The sequence below is a fragment of the Psammomys obesus genome, unplaced genomic scaffold (assembly GCF_907164565.1).
Source record: "Psammomys obesus unplaced genomic scaffold, mPsaObe1.curated_primary_1811, whole genome shotgun sequence".
NCBI lineage: Eukaryota > Metazoa > Chordata > Mammalia > Rodentia > Muridae > Psammomys > Psammomys obesus.
Window position 1 is genome coordinate 25,846,056 of NW_026595981.1, and position 17,846 is coordinate 25,863,901.

At 51.7% G+C, this 17,846-nt stretch overlaps 1 protein-coding gene across 1 annotated transcript; it reads left to right on the forward strand.

Annotated features, from left to right (window-relative positions):
- Positions 1-964: 964 nt before the first annotated feature.
- Positions 965-15,322, forward strand: Hrob (homologous recombination factor with OB-fold). The gene is made up of 10 exons (XM_055620281.1): positions 965-1,110; positions 2,299-2,349; positions 5,721-6,797; positions 8,829-8,912; positions 10,073-10,213; positions 10,674-10,782; positions 10,909-10,994; positions 11,266-11,391; positions 12,828-12,942; positions 14,751-15,322. Exons 1-10 carry the CDS (start codon positions 1,108-1,110, stop codon positions 14,840-14,842), a joined length of 1,884 nt encoding a protein of 627 aa, XP_055476256.1. The 5' UTR covers positions 965-1,107; the 3' UTR covers positions 14,843-15,322.
- Positions 15,323-17,846: the final 2,524 nt, after the last annotated feature.

Genomic DNA, 17,846 nt, shown 5'->3' on the forward strand with positions numbered 1-17,846 from the left:
GCTCACGGAGGTAGGAGTGGGTGGAGCTGAGAGTCTATGACCCAGGTAGTCAGACCTCAGCATCTGCAACTTAACTGCTGTGTAGTTTTGCTTCTTAGAATTCCAGGGAACCAAATGTTCAACCCAAGGCCTCAGGGAAGACAACCCCTATAATTATATGCAAAACATGATGTGCTTTCGAACATAAGCTTTGTCCTGCGGAAGAGCCCGACACTTTAGTCATACTTCTACGGGTCAGAAGGCGCCTGTGCTCTGAGGCACAGACATGACCTACCGCTCCCCTGATCCCTTCCTTCAGTCTTCTGTACATGCTGTAGAAATTCGTTAGGGCTGGGCGTGTTATTATTTCAGTGCTGAACATTTGCTTAGCATGTGAGAGGCTCAAAATCATGCCTCCTTCCCTATTGACCAGAGGATGGCACGTAAGGTTCTCAGAGTCTTGGAACTGCTCCCTTATTTTTTCCTGTCTCTAGCGTTTGCCTAGCAAGTGTGAAGCCCTGGTTTCCATCCCCAGCATCACATAAAACCAGCCATGGTGGCATCTGCCTGGATTCCCAGATATATTGGGAGGCAGAGAAAGGACAATCGGGAGTTAAGGTTATTTTCAGCTGCAAAGTGGGTTTGAGGTCAGCCTGGGCTACACGATCGGCTGGGTTCTGATGAGGATGAAGTCACTCTCAAATCACCAGTCAGTGGCGTGCTCGACACGAAAGAAGGGGGAATAATACTTCCCCAACCTCCTTCTCACCTGCAAGCGGTAGCCGACTGGACTCGGGGGACCGCTTGGAGGCGACCGAGAGCTCATTAGTTTTCCCTTTAAGGCCGAGGCGGAAGACCAGAGGAAGAGGCCTTTGTGTCGGCAGGAAAAAAAATGGTGCTTCCCCTTTAAGAGGGCGGAGCCACTATTATGGCGGCGGCTTCGAATGCCGCCCGGGACCCACACCCTTAGGCTCTCGGCAACCCTTTCTCAGCTTCCGCTGCAGTCTTAAAGACGCTTCTCTCGACCCCGCTCCGCGGGTACGGTCGGCCACGGTGCCCCGCTTACATCTGGGACGAGCTGGAGCTTGAGTCTGACGCGGCCGGGACACGCCACCCGCGGCCGTCGTCATGGTAATGCCGCCTCCACGCCGCCCTGGGGGAGGGGGCGGCGAGGGGTCCCAGCTGCGGGGAAGCCGGACTCCAGGTCTGGGCTCCGTGCTCTCTGAATCAGTTAGTTTGGGGTCTGTCTGGGACGGGCTGGGTGCAGTCTGCAGACCTGGGCTCCAGTCAGGAGGCCTTGTGCAAGGAGCCTCCCCCGACCGAGAGACAGACCTACGGACACTGCCTTCTAATTACTTTCCTACCCTTTGGAGAAGTAATCATCAATCCCTCTGTCCCCAAACATCACTGCCTATTGGGATCACCTCCCCCAACCCTCGTGACCCTTCAACTCTCTCCTCCCCCACCCCTCTCTTTGAAACAGGCCTCGCCACCCCCTACCCCCCATTTCCCCTCTCCGCCAAACCCCTGGCTGTGCGCATGGCACTCATCTAAATCTGCTGAAGAAACCACCCTCTTGGGAACTTAGCTTTTGGGTTTTGGACTTCTGTAGAAAGAAACCACCGCCTTGATTCCCAGAAGAGAGGGCTCCAGGCCAGGATTAATGATAGTTTCTTGGGTTGGACAAACCTTTGAGAATGTTGCAAAATACTCAGGCCTGACTTCTAGAGGTGGTGCAGGCAAGTAAGCCCATATCTTGGAAAGTGAAAGGATCAAGAGTTCAAGGTCAGGGGCTGAGGTGGTGCCTGAGCCAGAGAAGCTGGATCCCCAGGATCCACATGGTGGAAGGAACTGACTCCCTCAAGTTGTCATCTGACCAACACACAGATAACAATGGTGGCCCCCGCCCTGACTAAATTAATTTTTTTTATGAGTCAAAAATTATCTTCATCAACATAATGGGTTTGAGACTAGCTTGGATTACTTGACACCCTTTTCCCCCATCCCCTTTCTAGGAATAATTCGGACAGATGATAATATATATAATACATTATTAATAATAAATATATTATATTATATTAATATATAAATATTAATAATAATAAATATATGATATTATATATATTATCATTTTTCTGGCCCAGATGATTATATTTTTAAATCTTTAGCTAAGTCAGATCTCTTCTTTTTCCTCCAGTACTAGCCAAACACAAACTAGAAAAACAGCATACTTGAGATAATCTTGTTAGAGCTGGGGGGGGGGGGGAGACAGTGAATACAGAATGTTCTTGCAGTGACTCTTTTTGTTTTCTTTTTCAGACTTGCAGTTTTCAGAAGCTGTTTGCCGTAGAAGAAGAGTTTGAAGATGAGGTAGGGAAATGTTGGTGATCAGAGGTGGCAAAAGATGCCCTAAGATGGAAACACCCAAGTTCAGAACATATATGGAGCAGTCCCATCAGGCAGATCTTTCTGAGTTCAAGGTCAGCCTGGTCTACATAGTGAGTTCCAGGAGAGCCAGGGCTGTGTAGAGAGACCCTGTCTCACACAAAACAAACAAAAAGGCTGGGAATGAGAGCAAGTGGCTACAGGTCCCTGACCTCAATCCCCAAGCGCTGAATAAAACCAGGTATGTGGGGTTTGCCTGTAATCTCTGCACTTGCTAGGTGGAGGCAAAAGGATCATCCTCTACTGCACAGAATTCAGAGCTATTCCAGAAGACAGAGTTTGTCTCAATTTAAACGCGCGCGCGCACACACACACACACATACACACGCGCGCACACACACAAATTAGCTCCCTACGTGTTTTTAAATTAGGGAGCTGTTTTGAGGGTGAGTTCATTCACTTTTATAATAGCATACCTGAGGTGGGAGGAGATTTTTATGGAGAGCCAGAATCTGGGAGGAGACAACACAGTTAGCTGGCTGGCCTGAGACCTGAGGGCACCAACAGGCATGTGAACCACGGCAGACTGCTCTGTTTCCCGGCCTCCCACTTTCTCTTGTCTACTCTGAAGGGCACTGTTGTGCTTCACGTATTCTTCTCTTCCTTCTCAGAAGATAAGAAATGAAATGAGACGCAAAGCATTTTGGAATCACCCCTGTGTAAGCATTGCCCCACACCAATTAAATGAGAATTTCTGGCAGGGGAATTTCAATAGGTCACTTACTGGCCATGTGAACCAGGGCAAAGCCCTTCGTTCTTGGCCTTTCTATACCATTTCCAACAGGGGCCTTGTCTTTTCTTTCACGCTGCTAGTGATCAAAGCATTGACATTGATCCATATCCCAGGCCCTTCCAGAAGAGGTGTTACTGATGCCTGGGTTTGTTGTTGCTGTTTGTTTGTTTGTTCGTTTGTTTTGAAACAGGGTCTCTCTCTGTGTAGTAAAGGCTCAACTCGAATTTGAAACCATCCTGCCTCAACCTCTGGAGTGCTGGAATTATGAGCATGTGACACCACGCCTGGCTACAGAGACTACCAGACTGGTGACTCTGTCTTCTTGTTCAGAACCAACGGATATAGTTTCATCTAGGACACTGGGCATTTCTACCTTGATTTGCCTGCCTCTGCTTCCTGAGTGCATGCTGGGATTAAAAGCTCACACCACCGCATGCAATAGGAGCCACTTTTTGCTTCCCAGTTCCTCTCCTAAACAACTGATACAGGATAGGGGCCCAAGTAGGTTCTAGCCCTATTTGTTGATCAGTTCAAGTCTCAGGTTCTTCTCTTTTTATTTTATTTTATTTTATGTATGTATTTGTGTGTCTCTGTGTGTGCACTACATGTTCATGTGGAAGCCCATGGAAGCCAGAGGCATGAGATCCCCTGGAGCTGGAGTAACAGATAGTTGTGAATGCCTGGACATGAGTGCTGGGATCCGAACTCAGGTCCTCTGGAAGAGTAATTTAGTGCTCTTAACCACTGAGCCATCTCTCCAGCCTCAGCAAGTCTCAGATTCAGCATCCATAGGGTACAGATTCTGTGCCTAGTCATAGGGCCATTATAAAACTTCTCGGAGAAGTCTAGTAAAATGCCTGAGTGGCACCTGATACCTAGGGAGTGTCTCTTGTTTGTCATATAGCAACTGGATCTTTGTGTTCACAGACCAACTTTTTCTGTTTTCTTTGGGTTTTGTTCTTGTTCTTATCTTTTATTTTCAGTTTTTTTTTGTTTTTTGTTTTTTGTTTTTTTTCAAGACAGATTCTCTGTATATCAGCCCTGGCTGTCCCAGAATTCACTTTGTAGAGCAGGCTAGCCTCAAACTCACAGAGATTCAGTTTTGTTTTTAATGAGACACTGTCTCTCAGCTTGGGCTGACCCCAAAATTGCTGTGTGGCTGAGGATGACACTCAACTCCTGACCCTCATACCCTCAGTCTTCATTGCTGGGATTATACCTGGAAAGAACTACAGAAGTGGCCCTCTTGGGTCTTAGCAGGTGACAGACAGTAGAGCTGCCGGGGTAATGATGGAATTACAGGAATGACTCTGACTATACACACTGGCCCTTGAAAATTGAAAATGGCCCGCCTGTCTCTTTCCTGCTTCCCAAGACAGAGGATGTTACAGCTAAGTGTCTGCTCTCTGGGAGGAAAGGGCACCATCAAGCTGCAAGGTGACCAGGGTCCTGCCATTCTGATCATCATCATCATTGTGGCCCTAGGTATTGCTGGAGTGTGGGACTCTCGATAAACATCTAGAGCAGGAAGAACCTTTCGGACAGTCCAGAGCCGTGGCGGGTGCTGGGGGTGGCTAGTCCCCTCTCGTCACTTAATCAGCAGTTCTGACTCAGAACGGGTCTGCTCTTGAAGGTGTCGTTCTCACCTTGCTTTCCCAGATGCACTCCATACCTAATTTAACTTGCCTGAGAAGCTATCTTTAACATCTCTCTGTTTGCCTGGATCCAGGGGGGCTGCCTGGGCTCTCTGCCTCACAGAAGACTGTGGGTGTGGGTGTGCACGGTTGCAGGTAGGGAGTGTAGTAGGGACAGGCTGCATGGCCAGCGGGGTCGCTCCCCACAGTCCTGACTGAAATGACCTCCAGTCTCCTTCAGATGGGTATGTGACCCTGACCCTGCCGTCTGCCTTTGGCTTCTTGGTGCTCTGGAATGAGTTTCCTGTTGCTTTCCCAGTAAGCCTCCTCCTACTCCTGAAAAAAGAGTAACTACCTGAAAATATAGCCTTAGAATGCTTCTGACAAGCCGGGCTTGGCAGAGGCAGGGGCAGGCAGATCTCTGTGAGTTTGAGGCCAGCCTGATCTACAAAATGAGTCCAGGACAGCCAAGGTTACACGGAGAAACCCTGTCTTGAAAAACAACCTCAATAAAAAAGAATGAGTCTGACAGAAACCTGGTGCCCCACTGGCTATAGGTAGATTGTGAGTAGTGAGACATGCTATCCTGGCCTCTCATGTCTTGGTCTCTTGTATGAGTGTGTATCCGTACACATACGTACTGTGTGCTTAAACAGCAAAAGTAGAAGTTTTTGTTTTTATTTTTATTCCGTTAATTTTTTTTTTTGAAGCAGTTTTAAATTTCCAGATGCAGAGACCCTGCCAAATATGGTGGCACTGGCCTGCAATCCCAACACTTGGGAGATGGAGACAGAGGGGTCAGGGGTTCAAGGTCATCCTCAGTCACATAGCAAGTTCAGCAAGGCCAGTCTGGGCTATGTGAGATACTGTCTCAAAAACAAACAAATAAAACCCTGATGCAAAGGCCCATTTTCTTTGTTTCTTTGTAGGATTTCTTATCTGCTTTGGAGAATGCAGAGAACCACGTTGCTAGTGTATTGCCTGGGAATGCTGGGTGCCCCAGACTCGTCTCTTCCAGGCCACAGGAGACTATGCAGGCACAGTCCTCGGGACCATTGCCATCATACCCTGCTTTTTCGAGCAGGTCAGTCCCAGGACTGTGTCTCCCACCTCCCAGCATGCCCCAGACCGTCAGGGATCCACCTTGTGTGCAACCAGTGTCCCTAAGACCTGTCTCAGTTTCTGCCAGCAGTGAGGGCGGTTGGCAGAGAGCGACACTGACTGAAAAAGTACCACAGGGGTCATCCGGACTCCAAGCCTCATCAGCACACTCTGGATTTATCTTTGAGAGCCCTGAGCAGGGCATTGGTGGCTTTGAAGCACCTGATCAAGATGAGTTTGACAAGGCCCTGGCAAGCATGGAGCTGGAGGGAGCCGGCCTGGAGCTAGAACCCCGAGTCCGTACCGGAGCCACCCAAATCCTGCCTGCTCGGTACCGTGAGGATCCAGTGTTGGCGAAAAAGGCCCGAATAGCTGATCTGAGCGGATCTTTTCAGAAGGAGTCCATTGTCCACTGCAGGAATCCATGGCCTTCCTTGAGACCTAGAGCCGCAGGCAGCCTTCCTGTCCCGGCTGCCTCAGCAGTTTCCACTTCCCATCAAAGAGACTCCCCTGTCACTGCACCTCAGCCTCCCCGAGCAGCTGGAAGGACCGTTCAGAACAGCCCGCAGAACCATTTGTCTGCTCAGCCATTTCGGTCTCCCAAAGCTTGGTCAAGTGGCAAACCCCGTTTTCCTGGACCTCAACGTCCCCACTGCAGCTCCACAGCATTCCGTCAGGGGCCCTTGCCATCCCGAGCCCCAGTCTCTCCCATAGAATCTCCTGTCAGCACCCCCAGAAGGACTTCAGCCCCATTTCCTCAGCCAGCTCTTCAGACACCTATAGTCACCAACCACCTGGTCCAGCTAGTCACTGCTACCAGCCGGACACCACAGCGGCCCCCTCGCCCCCACAGTCGAGCTAAAACCCGCCGCTTCCCTGGCCCAGCAGGACTCCTCCCTCACCAGGTGAGTGACCTGTTTTCCAGGACATTAGGACCCAGGGAAAGAAACAGTAGTTCAAGCTTATAGTATCTTTGCTGCCAGGAGACAGCCAGGAAGTGGTGAGAAAGGATTTGCAAGGTCTGGAGAGATGGCTCGGGCACCTGAGCTTGTGATCCTAACTCTGGTGAAAAGATTCCTCGGATTCACTGACCAACCAGCCTAAGAAGACAGTGAGTGGAAGACCCTGTCTCAAAAAAAACAGAGTAGGGAGCCAGGCGTGGTGGCGCGTGCCTGTCATCCCAGCACTCAGGGAGGCAGAGACAGCCAAATCTCTGCGAGTAGCCTGGGCTACAAAGCAAGTCCAGGACAGCCAAGGCTACACAGAGAAACCCTGTCTCAAAACACTCTACCTCTTCACCCCCCCCCCCCCAAAAAAATGAGTAGGGGCTGGAGAGATAACTCAGCGGCTAAAAGCACTTGTTGCTCTTACAGAGGACCTGGGTTCAATTCCCATCCTCCACATGGTGGTTCACAATCATCTGTAACTCCAGTCCCAGGGAGCCGACACCCTTTTCTGGCCTGCAAACTCCAGGCTCACACATATATGCAGTAAAAACAGCCATACAATAAAATAAATAAATAAGTAAATAAATAAAATAAATCTAAAAAGTATAAAGCAAGGTAAGCCATGCCTCAGGCCTCCCAAGGAGGCCAACGCCTGAGGCTGTCCTCCGGCCTCCACAGGTGTGCCTGCGCACACACATGCCCGTACCCATGCGCACACAGGCAAAAGGTTTTCAAAGCTGCAGAAGTCAGAAGTGGGATGGGGAGAAGAGGGGGGCTCAGATGTAGAACTCTTCCCTAGCAGAGCGGAGGCTCTGAGTTCCAACCCCAGCACCAGTGGAGGGAAGGGATTCCCTAGATGAGATTTCACTGAGGTGGGAAGGCCCACCATTAGTTATTGTGGGAGGTACCATTCAGCACCGGGCAGGGCTCCTGGACTGAATGTAAAGGGGGAGCGCCCTGCTTCCTGATGCGCACACAGTGTGACTGGCTGCCTCAGGTTCTTGAGGGCCCTGTCAGTAGCGAAGTAAACCTTCCCTTAAAAATAAATAAATAAATAAAAATTGGGCAGTGCTTGAGAAGCCTTCTGTGACATGGTGCTTAGAGACACAACTTCCTAGTTTCTGTGTGCTTATTAAGCGTCTGTTGTTTGCTAGCCCTAGACAGGAATATTTTCTCACTCATATTAGCCCAGAGGAAGAAGTGGGTGGGGGCGAGTGATGAGCGATTATGTTCATGGGGTGCAGTGTGAGGAGGGGTCTTTCCCTGGTTCCTGGGGACACATGGGCTCTGCGTTGGCCTTGCTCGGTGGCTTTGGGTAGATGACTAGAAGGATAAAGGAGAGCTCAGGAACCCTGCATGGGGGTTGGTCCAGCAAGGAGAAGACAGAGGCTCAAGATGAGGTGCTTTTAGCCATCACAGAACACTTCACTGCATCAGGCTGGCCCTGGGGGCAGACAGGAGAAAACAGAGTTGGAAGTGAAACCGGCCTCGGAGTCTAGCTGGTGGTGGAGGGATGAGGCCCCTTAAAATAGTTCAGAGTTAGATCCCAGGTGATTGGCACTGAGGCTGTGGTCTGGTCAAAGCAGGTGCCTTCTCTTCTGGTGAGGGGTTTGACACAATCGCTGCTGTTACTTGCTCTTCCTGGCCTTTCCAGAGAAGCCTGGGGGTGGTCTGCCCTTCTCTGAGAGGAGCCTCAGGGAGAGCTGCACAGTTAACTCATCACAGAACCTCCTCTATTTGGGTCACTGCCCCCTTCAGGCGACACCGGGCCTTGCTCCTGGGCCAGCTCCAGTTTCCTTACATTCCCAAACTGATCCCCAAAGTGTCTTTTTTTAACTACCAATGAGGCTCTTGAGACCGCGTTAGAGGCAGTGTAATATGTGCTAATTGTCGCTAATAGTTTCCTGAACGCATTATGTAACCCAGACAAGACGCTGTACCTGTAAATAACAGCTGCTGAGCTTGCTCTCGCCTTCTCTCCCCTCTTAGCACAGCGGGGAGAATCTGGAGGAGATCATGGTTTCCGCACCCCAGACTCCGACTCACGGTGCTCTGGCTAAACTCCAGACTGAGGTAATGTCTTCCGTATAAACCTTTGCCTCGTGGGCGGCATTTGAAAGTGAGGGGCATCCTTGCCTGCCTCAGTTGATGCTGCTAGGCCCACACCAAAGGGCAGTTGGGGGAGGCAGCAGTTTACAGACATAGAGTGAGGCCATGGCTCGGCCTTTCTCTTCCATCTGAGAGCGATGGGCCCAGGAGCTGCATTTTTCCCTAGGGAGGAGAGTGTAATAAGTCTAATGAGATGGTATCTCGAGAATCCTCTTGGGTTTCTGGAAGCTGAGCTGGGAAGAGCGTGCCCCCATCTTGCCTCCAGGAGGTTCCCTTTCAGTGGGTGGGGCCAGCCCCACACCCCACATGCCCCAGGACTCTAATTGACTTATTCTGTCTTCAGGCCCGCCTTTGCTTTTTAATTCTCGTCCTATTTCTTTTTTTCGGCAGCTCTCTAGGGCTGCCCATCCACTTCAGATCCAAACCTGGCAGTGATTGCCTGGAGTGAACGCAGTTGATATAAGGCAGCTAATGGTTAAAACCTGGGGCATCAAACAAAACATGACAGGATTCAAAATGGCTATGACGCCCTATGAACTATAAATATATATGGAGAGCCCCCACTCCTAAGCCTTCCAGAGAGTTTTAAGACAGATGCATGGGGCTTGAGAGATGACTCCGGGGTTAAGAGCCCTTGTTGCTTTTGCAGTAAACCTTTGTTTGGCTCCCAGCACCCACAACAGGTGCCTTGCACCTGCCTGTAACTCCGGCTGCAGGCAACTGAGCGCCCCCTTCTGGCCTTTGAGAGCATCTGCATGCACCCCTGTGCGTTCATACACTCGGGCCCACATACACACATAAATAAATCTTTAAAAATGTAAGTGGAGGGATTGTCTTTTGCTTCATTGTATTTGAAGTCAGGACCTAATTGAACAAAAAAAAAAAAAAAAAAAAAAAAAAAAAAAAAAAGGCGGGGGGAAAACCTCTGTTCTGACTGCCTGGTGAAAGATGCAGCCAGGTCTCACCTGCCACGTGCTGTTCGCTGTGGTAATGGAGAGGCGTCCATTGCCTCCACCCCAGGGAATTCACCACTTCTCTCCCACCCACTTGCCCTGCTTCAGTCCGGGATCTTTCCCAGGGCAAGTCCACTCACTAATGCAGGCTCCTCTGCTCTCTGGTACCAGATTGTTACTAGTTCCCAGGGATCAGTGGAAGAAGACTTTGGGCGAGGACCCTGGCTCACCATGAAATCTGCTCTAGGCCTGGACGAGCGAGACCCCACCTGCTTTCTCCATACCTACAGTATTGTCATGGTGCTGCGCAAGGTAAGGGCCCTGAGAACGGAGCCCCTGCCATCTGCTTCACCTTTGGAGGAGGCCATCTGCTACCTCTCACCCCAGTCCTGTCCCCAGAGGGCAGCCTGAAGCCCCTTGGGTTGTCTGTTTTCAGTGCCACCCACAGTTTTGAGCATAGCAGTGGGCCTGCCCCTGCCCTTTCAGGTACCAGACTGAGGCACACTGCCACCCTGAGAGCTCCCAGCGCTCTCTCACGGGACAATCAGTCCCTGCCTGGGGCCTGCCTTCATGCAGTGAGCCACAAAAACCTATACAAAAGGAAGGAAACCTAAGAGAGAGAAAGGCCCGCCAGCTTTGGCCTCTACAGCAGAGTGAGCCCTTCCAGCTGCGTTGGCCTGCCACAAAGGAAGGCTCTTACCACCCCCTGGCTGCCCTAGGGATTGACAATGAGGCCACAGCTAGCTCAGTGAGTGCCTGTCCTTGTAAGCAGGCAGCCCTCAAGCAGCTCCCCAGGAACAAGGTCCCCAACATGGCGGTGATGATCAAGTCACTGACTCGGAGCACGATGGACGCCAGTGTGGTTTTTAAGGACCCCACAGGTAAGGAGTGGGTCCTGAGAGTGTCTTATGACCTCCATTGAGGTCCAGCAGCCTGCTTCCCAGCCAACGGCTCAGAACCCTTGCCGTGCCCATGGCCCTTAGGCAGAGGCCTTGTGGCTTTTGCAGGAGAGATGCTTGGAACGGTACACAGGGTGCTTCTGGAGACACACCAGAGTGAGCTGAAGCCTGGCTCGGTGCTGCTGCTGAAGCAGGTAGGGGTCCCTCCCAGCTTGTCCTTGCTTGGCTGCCTGCCTTCCCTCCATCGCTAGCCGGGGAGCAGCTGGGCCCTGCTTTCCTGGAGCTGCTCTGTGCTTCATGGGTAAATGGGAACAGAGCGTTGTACTGGGGGTAAGTGGTTCCACTGTGGTACCAAGGACAGGAAGCCTTGGTGCCTAGGACAGGAAGCAAAGAGAAAGCTGGTGCCCAGTGGTCACCCACCAGCACCATGCTCCTGCCACACACTGACTCCCTTCCTAACTGCAGATTGGAGTGTTTTCTCCTTCACTCAGAAACCACTACCTCAACGTGACACCCAACAACCTGGTCCAAATTTACAGTCTCGATTCTGGGGATGAGGACTTCCTCAAGCCACCTCAGCCCTTGCCCAAGGTAAGTGGGACAGGACAAGTGGTGACGGGCAGAGCTGTCCTGCCTGGCTTCTCTCAGTTCTTCCTCTTCTCATCCCTGGAGGCAAAGGTGTAAAGGAGACAGTTTCCCTGAGGTAAAGAGGTGCCTTTGGGAACAGGAGTCTCTGCTGCCCCCGCGCCAGCCGCCTGCCAGCCGCTTGAGTAACAGTACCTAGAAGAGCAGCTGGCTTCCTGGTGATCCCCGAATGGCTGAGGGCAGGCGTGATCATCTGAGAAGTTAGGAGTCACTTGAGAACCAGGGTGAGGGCCCCCCTGGGGGGATGGCAGAAAATGATAGAGGGTCGCATCTGTGCCAGGTGGCAACACAGAGAACGGGGAGTACAAATGACCCGTCAGGTGAGCTGGCCCCTGCTCCGAGACTTCCCTCCTGGCGTCTGCTTCTGCTAGGAGCGTCCTCCTGTAGGAACTAAGGCAAGCATTTGGTGCCCGTGGGAGCTGAAGGTAGCTCCAAGCAGTCTGCAGAGGCAGAGCTAAGCTGGCTCCTCCTGACTCCACCCTTAGGATCCTAGCTCGGAGGAGGGCAGGACACCTGGGTCTTATCCCAGCTCTGCTAATAATTTTTACTAGGACCTGGGGCAAGCCCTGTCCCTTTCCCTGTTCTTGCACCATCCATAGGCAAGTGTTTGACTGCTGATTTTCTATTAATCTTCCCTCCTTTTCATGGACCCTTTTACATGCCTTCATAGTCGCTCACCTCTATAACTTCATTTTTCTTTATCATTTTCCTTCCTTTCACAGGATTTCTCTGTGTAGCCTTGTCTGTCCTGGACTCACTTTGTAGTTCTTTTTTTTTTTTTTTTTTTTTCTTTTTAATGTAGGATTTGTTTGTTTGTTTGTTTGTTTCATTTTATTTTACCTGAGTGTTTTAGTTCTGTGTATCTATGTACACGCCTGTGTTTACACACACCTCGTATGCACCTGGTGCCCACAGAGGTGAGAATGGGGCATCAGATCTCCTGGAATCGGAGTCATAGATAGTTGTGAATGAAGTACCACGTGTGTGCTGGGAATCAAACTCGGGTCCTCTGGAAGAACAGCATGTGCTCTTAAATGCCAAGCTGACTCTCCAGCCCCGTAACAGCTTATTTTCAATCTCAGGCTAACTCCTCAACACACTGGTGAATGGCCTCTTTACCCTCTGTGGTGGTCATACAGACTCCCCCAGAATTAGACACTGATAGAACTGAGAAAGATCAGCTTGAGAAGCACGTTCCGGTTTACTTATCTGCTGTTCGGGACGTTTGGTGTTTGACCTCTCTCTCAGCTTGGCCTGGGTGACTCTGGCCCCCGCCCTGTTCCCTTCTCATGTGTTTGTCGTGCAAGGCCTCCCTTTGAGGTCATCTGGGTAGAGGGATTTCAGGGGCATTGGGCACTGGTAACCAGATCCACTGTCCTCAGGATCTAGAAAGCTCCTGTGGAAACCTCCAGCCTGAGGTGGCTGCAGAGCCCACGCAGGGCCTCGGAACATCACAGAACCCAGAAGCATCTCCTGAGGAGGAGCCCCCTGAGGCAGGTGAGGTCCACAGCCCCTCAGCATCCTCCGGCCTCACTCAGTGCTTCCATGTAGCTGTACCTTAAGCCTCCTGCTATACTGTGTGGACCGGCGCAGCGCTTTTCAGAAATCAGAGGCGTCTTGCTCAGCAAGGCTGCGGGCCTTGGTAAGAGCAATCTTTTATGAAGTATGTCCGTAGCTCACGCCATGTACTGGCAGTTCCTTCAGCTGCAGGAGGGAACCCCACCACCCCCTGGGTATGTGGCACAATCTGTCCCACTTCCCATTTCCAGCCCTCATTAGCAGATCATGGAGGCAGATTTCCCACCCTGCCTGCACTCAAAGGCTCGCCAAGGAAAGCCAACAAGTCACATAGATATCGGTACCGCCAGGGGGACTGGCTGCAAACCTGAGAGGCCCATGTGGAGCCAGCCTCAGGTGGAACCCTCGTAGTGCCAGCCACTTCCTCAGCTTTCAGTTTCAGAAATTCAGTCCTGCCTTCCTGGAGGCAAGAGGATTATGGGCAGGGATCTCACACCAAGCATATTCACAGTATACAAGTATATAATCCACAGAGCTTGTTTAGATCCTACATAGGAGACTCTGAATTTATGCGGGGGTCTTGTGTTGCCTGGAATCCTGCACTCTCTCCCTGTGACAGAGCCTGTTGCTGACCCCACTGCTGTCAGAAGCTGCTGGTGGTCACAGCTGAGTGAGGAGAGATGGCTGCGGAATACAGGCATGTCTCATGCCGCTCTATAGGGCTGAAGACAAAAACACAAGCCCTGCCGTTCCTGAGGGCCCATCCTTCACCCCGCTCCTCCCTTTCCTCCCCGATGCTTTTCTCCAGTTGGCCTGTCTCAGCATGGCTCCCACAAGGCAACTTCTGGCTTTTTAGATCTAGTCTTCTGTGTAGTCCTAGCCAGCCTGGGACTCACTGTGCAGCCCAACCTGGCGTCAAACTCACCGTTCTCCTCTTGCCTTAACCTCCAAGTGCTGGCATTGAAGGCAAGCACTGCCATGCCCAGCCCATTGGGCAACTTTTTCCTTGCTGTAAGCAAATAACAGCCCCACCTGCCCTGAATACAGTGCTAGTCACTTTAATTAAATTTTGAATGCTCCCCAGTCTGCCTTCTCCTTTTCCTCTTGGCAGTGTTCTTGCCAGACCCGAAGCTGGGCTCTTGGGTGTGGTTTACAGTCTGCCTTCTGGAGCCCCCTGACCCCTGACCCCGTCCTGGAAGTGGTATTTTTCTACGTGGCAGCAGGCAGAACCTGCGTGTGCTCAGCTGGGGCAAGGCGCTGCACCTCTGTAAAATTTGCTCGGTAAAGTGGGTTTGACCACAGCAACCACCCCGAGCTGCCTTGAAAAGGGTTGTTGAGGTGGAAGAAGCACGCAGAAAGTCTAACAGTCACCATTACCAGGGTCAGCGGCTTCTCCAGCTTCCCATAAGCACCACATCTGACAGCTCTGGTCAGGAACGCTTTCTCCTTTCATTTTGTCTATTGAAAAGGCAGGCATGCCATGTCGTGTGGAGGTCAGAGGACAACTCGTGGGGACCAGTCCTCTACTACATAAGTCCCGGAAGGGAAAAAACTAATGAAGAACAGGGGTTTCCCGTCCCTACCAGCATGGCCCAGGGATTGTCTCCTGCCTTTTGTGTTGCGTGTGTTTGTAGGGAGCCAAGGAAAGGTAGATCAGCTCAGTGTCAAACCCACTGCCATGGTTGTACTGAGGTCCAGGGACTCACAAAGGGTAGGGCCTTCAGATCTGAGTCCTGTGGGGTCCTGTGCTTGTCACTGAGTTTCCTCCTGTCCATCTCCATCTGCAGATGACCTGGATGGACTCCTGAGTGAGCTCCCCGAGGACTTCTTCTGCGAGCCCAGCGATTGGGGCTGTCCCAAGACAGGGCACCCACCATGAACTGACAGCCCCTCTGCCCCCCAGACAATCTCTAGGTGCATCTGGTCACGTCTGAGGGAGAGGAAGCCAGTGCAACGGGGACTACTCAAGCCCATGGTCGGATGCCCTCATGGTCACCTTAGAAAGCCCCATGTGATGGACTCTCGCGTGCTGGCTGCTGTGGCTTGACAACTTCCTTTGGCCTGGGCATCCCAGAAATCTGAGCAAGGCTCACCCCCTAGCCTCCATGTCCTCCATGTCCTGGCGCATAGTCCGCCAGCCAACAGGACAAGTGTGATCCTCGCACCTCATCTTAACTTTAGAGAGATGTCAGGTCTGGCTTCCTTGTCCCTTTATTCCTCGGTCCCCTGAGAGCTGAGGAACCCAGAGGAGCCACAACCACAGCAAAGATGACCCAAGGCCCGTAGCTAACATGCCCACAAGGGTCATGGTGGAGCACAGGCTATTGTATCCGGTTCTGAAATAAAATGTCTCTTCTTATCTGCCACCCCTCCTTCTGCACCCCTTCCCCCATTCTCTGCTGGATAAGGCAACCAAGCTCCTGCAGGTGGACAGCAAAGCAGAGCAAGCAACATTCACTCGTGAGAGGAGTATATGTCTACACTCTCCCCTCCTTCCCCTCTGCCTCTCTTTCTCGTGTTCTTTTTTAATTTGTGTGTGTGTGTGTGTGTGTGTGTGTGTGTGTGTGTGTGTGTGTGTATACAGGTGCTTTGCCTGCATCTATGTCTGTGTGCCAGCCGTGTGCCTGCTGCCTTGGAGGGCTTCGATCCCTCGGGACTAGAATTACAAATGGTTGTGAGGGCCATATGGATTTGAACCTGGGTCCTCTTGAACAAGTGCTCACTCATCCTTTTCTTTTATTCATGTGTGTGCAGGCACACATATGTATGGATGTGTGTGTGTGTGTGCGCGTGCGCACGTGTAACGGAAACAGCAACAAGAGAACAAGGCTGGGAAGATGACTCAGTGTGATGGCATCCACCTGTGATGCCAGGGCAGCAGGGCATACCCAGGGGCTCACTGACTAACTAGCCAGCCTGCTACATGTATCGAGAGGTAAGGTGGAAAAGCAGCTAAAGATACCCCGGGGCCTGGAAAGATGGAGTGCTTATTACTCGTTCGGAGGACCGGAGCTCAGTTTCCAGCACCCGCGTGGGGCAGCTTGCAACTGCCTGTAATTCTAGATGGCTTCCGAGGGCATCCACACACAAGGAAGCGTTTAGCATTGGTATGATGCGTTTTATCAGTTTCTTTAAAGGTTCACAGCACCGAATCCAGGCTGGCCTCAAACTTACATACCGCGGTCTGACCCTGAACTCATGATCTTCCTGACTCTGACCCCTGATGCTGGTAGGACAGGCATGTGCCACGATGCCTGCTCCACTGATCTCAGTATAAACCAATACTGCAACATTGCCATTACCACGCTCCACGTTTTTTTAGGTTTGCTGGCCTTCTCCTCCAATCCCTCCCCTCAGAACCCCTCCTGGATCTCTAGGCTCCTCCTTGTTTTGATGACCTCAATCATTCTGAGAGCTATCACTTTTTTTTTTTTTTTTTTTTTTTGGTGGAGTTTGTTTTTATTTGTGCGTGTGTGCGCACATGCCGGCTGCATGTGAGTGCCTACAGAGTCCAGCCAAAACTCCTAGAGCATAAGTTACGGGAGATTGTGAGCCACCTGCCATGGGTGCTGGGCTCTGCTGAGCCATCTCTCCAGCCACTGGTCAGCCATCTTGTAAGACGACTCTGTGAAAATCTGTTCCTGTTTTGGGTTTGGCAGTGCTGGAAACTGAACCTCGGACCTTGCGCTCTCAACCTTGTCTCCATCCCAAGGAAGCAGGTTGAAGAGGCCTGTCTTGACTGTGCCGCTTCTCTTCTCTGAGAGACTGATCCTATGGATACGGTCTGACAGGAGACAGTAAGCAGCTTGAAAGCTGTTGAATGTAGGGGCAGCGAAGGACTCATTCCCTAATGCCTCACGTTTTAACATGCCCCCTCTTCTGCCTGCTGCTAACGCCTAACTCTTCCTAGTTTCTTGGGTGCTTCATTGTTCCCCAGACTGAGCTCCCAGGAGGCAGACTGAGCATCAAATTCCTGGGCACTGTTCTATCCAGTTTAGCTGCTGGACACCGAGGCCGCCTTTCTCTGTCTCATTGTTAAACCGGGTGTGGTGGCTGTAATCCCCGCTCTCAGGGAGGCAGAGGCGGACCGATCTCTGAGTTCAAGGCCAGCCTCATCTACAAAGTGAGTCCAGGACAGCCAAGACTACGCAGAGAAACCCCGTCTCAGAAAACAAAAACACAAACAAAAGACCTACACACTGGTGTCTCTGGGTGACAAAGCTATAGTCAGTGCTTTGAGGCTGCGAGGCGAGAAGGCAGGGCAGAGGTCAAGCTCTGACTTCTCTATGCCTTAGGGAGTAAATGGACACCCACTACTTTGGCCCCTCTTGGCCCCACCTGGCTTTGCCAGACTCCCAACCCTGGGAACTCAGCTGTGGGTGCTCAGCCAGGCCGTCAGCAGGGCAATTAAGCTATGGTATGGCTTCCAGTGGGGTTAATCACAGCTGCCTCCATAGAGGTGCCTTTCTCTGAGGCTCCTCAACCCCCCTCTGGCCATGACCTCATTCTTCTGCGATCTCCCACCCTGGAACGCCACCAAGAAGCTGGGGCCGAGCACGGAGCGACTGAGCAGAGCGTGAGGGCAATGCCGAGAAAACGCAGGCTGCTGCCACCCACCTGGGCGTGTAGAGGAGTGTTCACTCTGGCAGAGAACAGGGACCTTCATTCAGTGTTGAGGAGAGGGCAGCCTACGGTGAGGCAAGTGCTCCTAAGCCCTGTGTCAAGACCGACCATGCCAGGGCCTGCCCTGGAGCCCACATCCAGGGCCATGTCTATGGCATGGGTACCTTGCCAAGCCCACCCGATGTCCTTCAGAAGTTGAGTAGCTGGCATTGCAGGGGCACCTAGACACGCTGGTTGCCTTGGATGAACGAGTTGGGAGG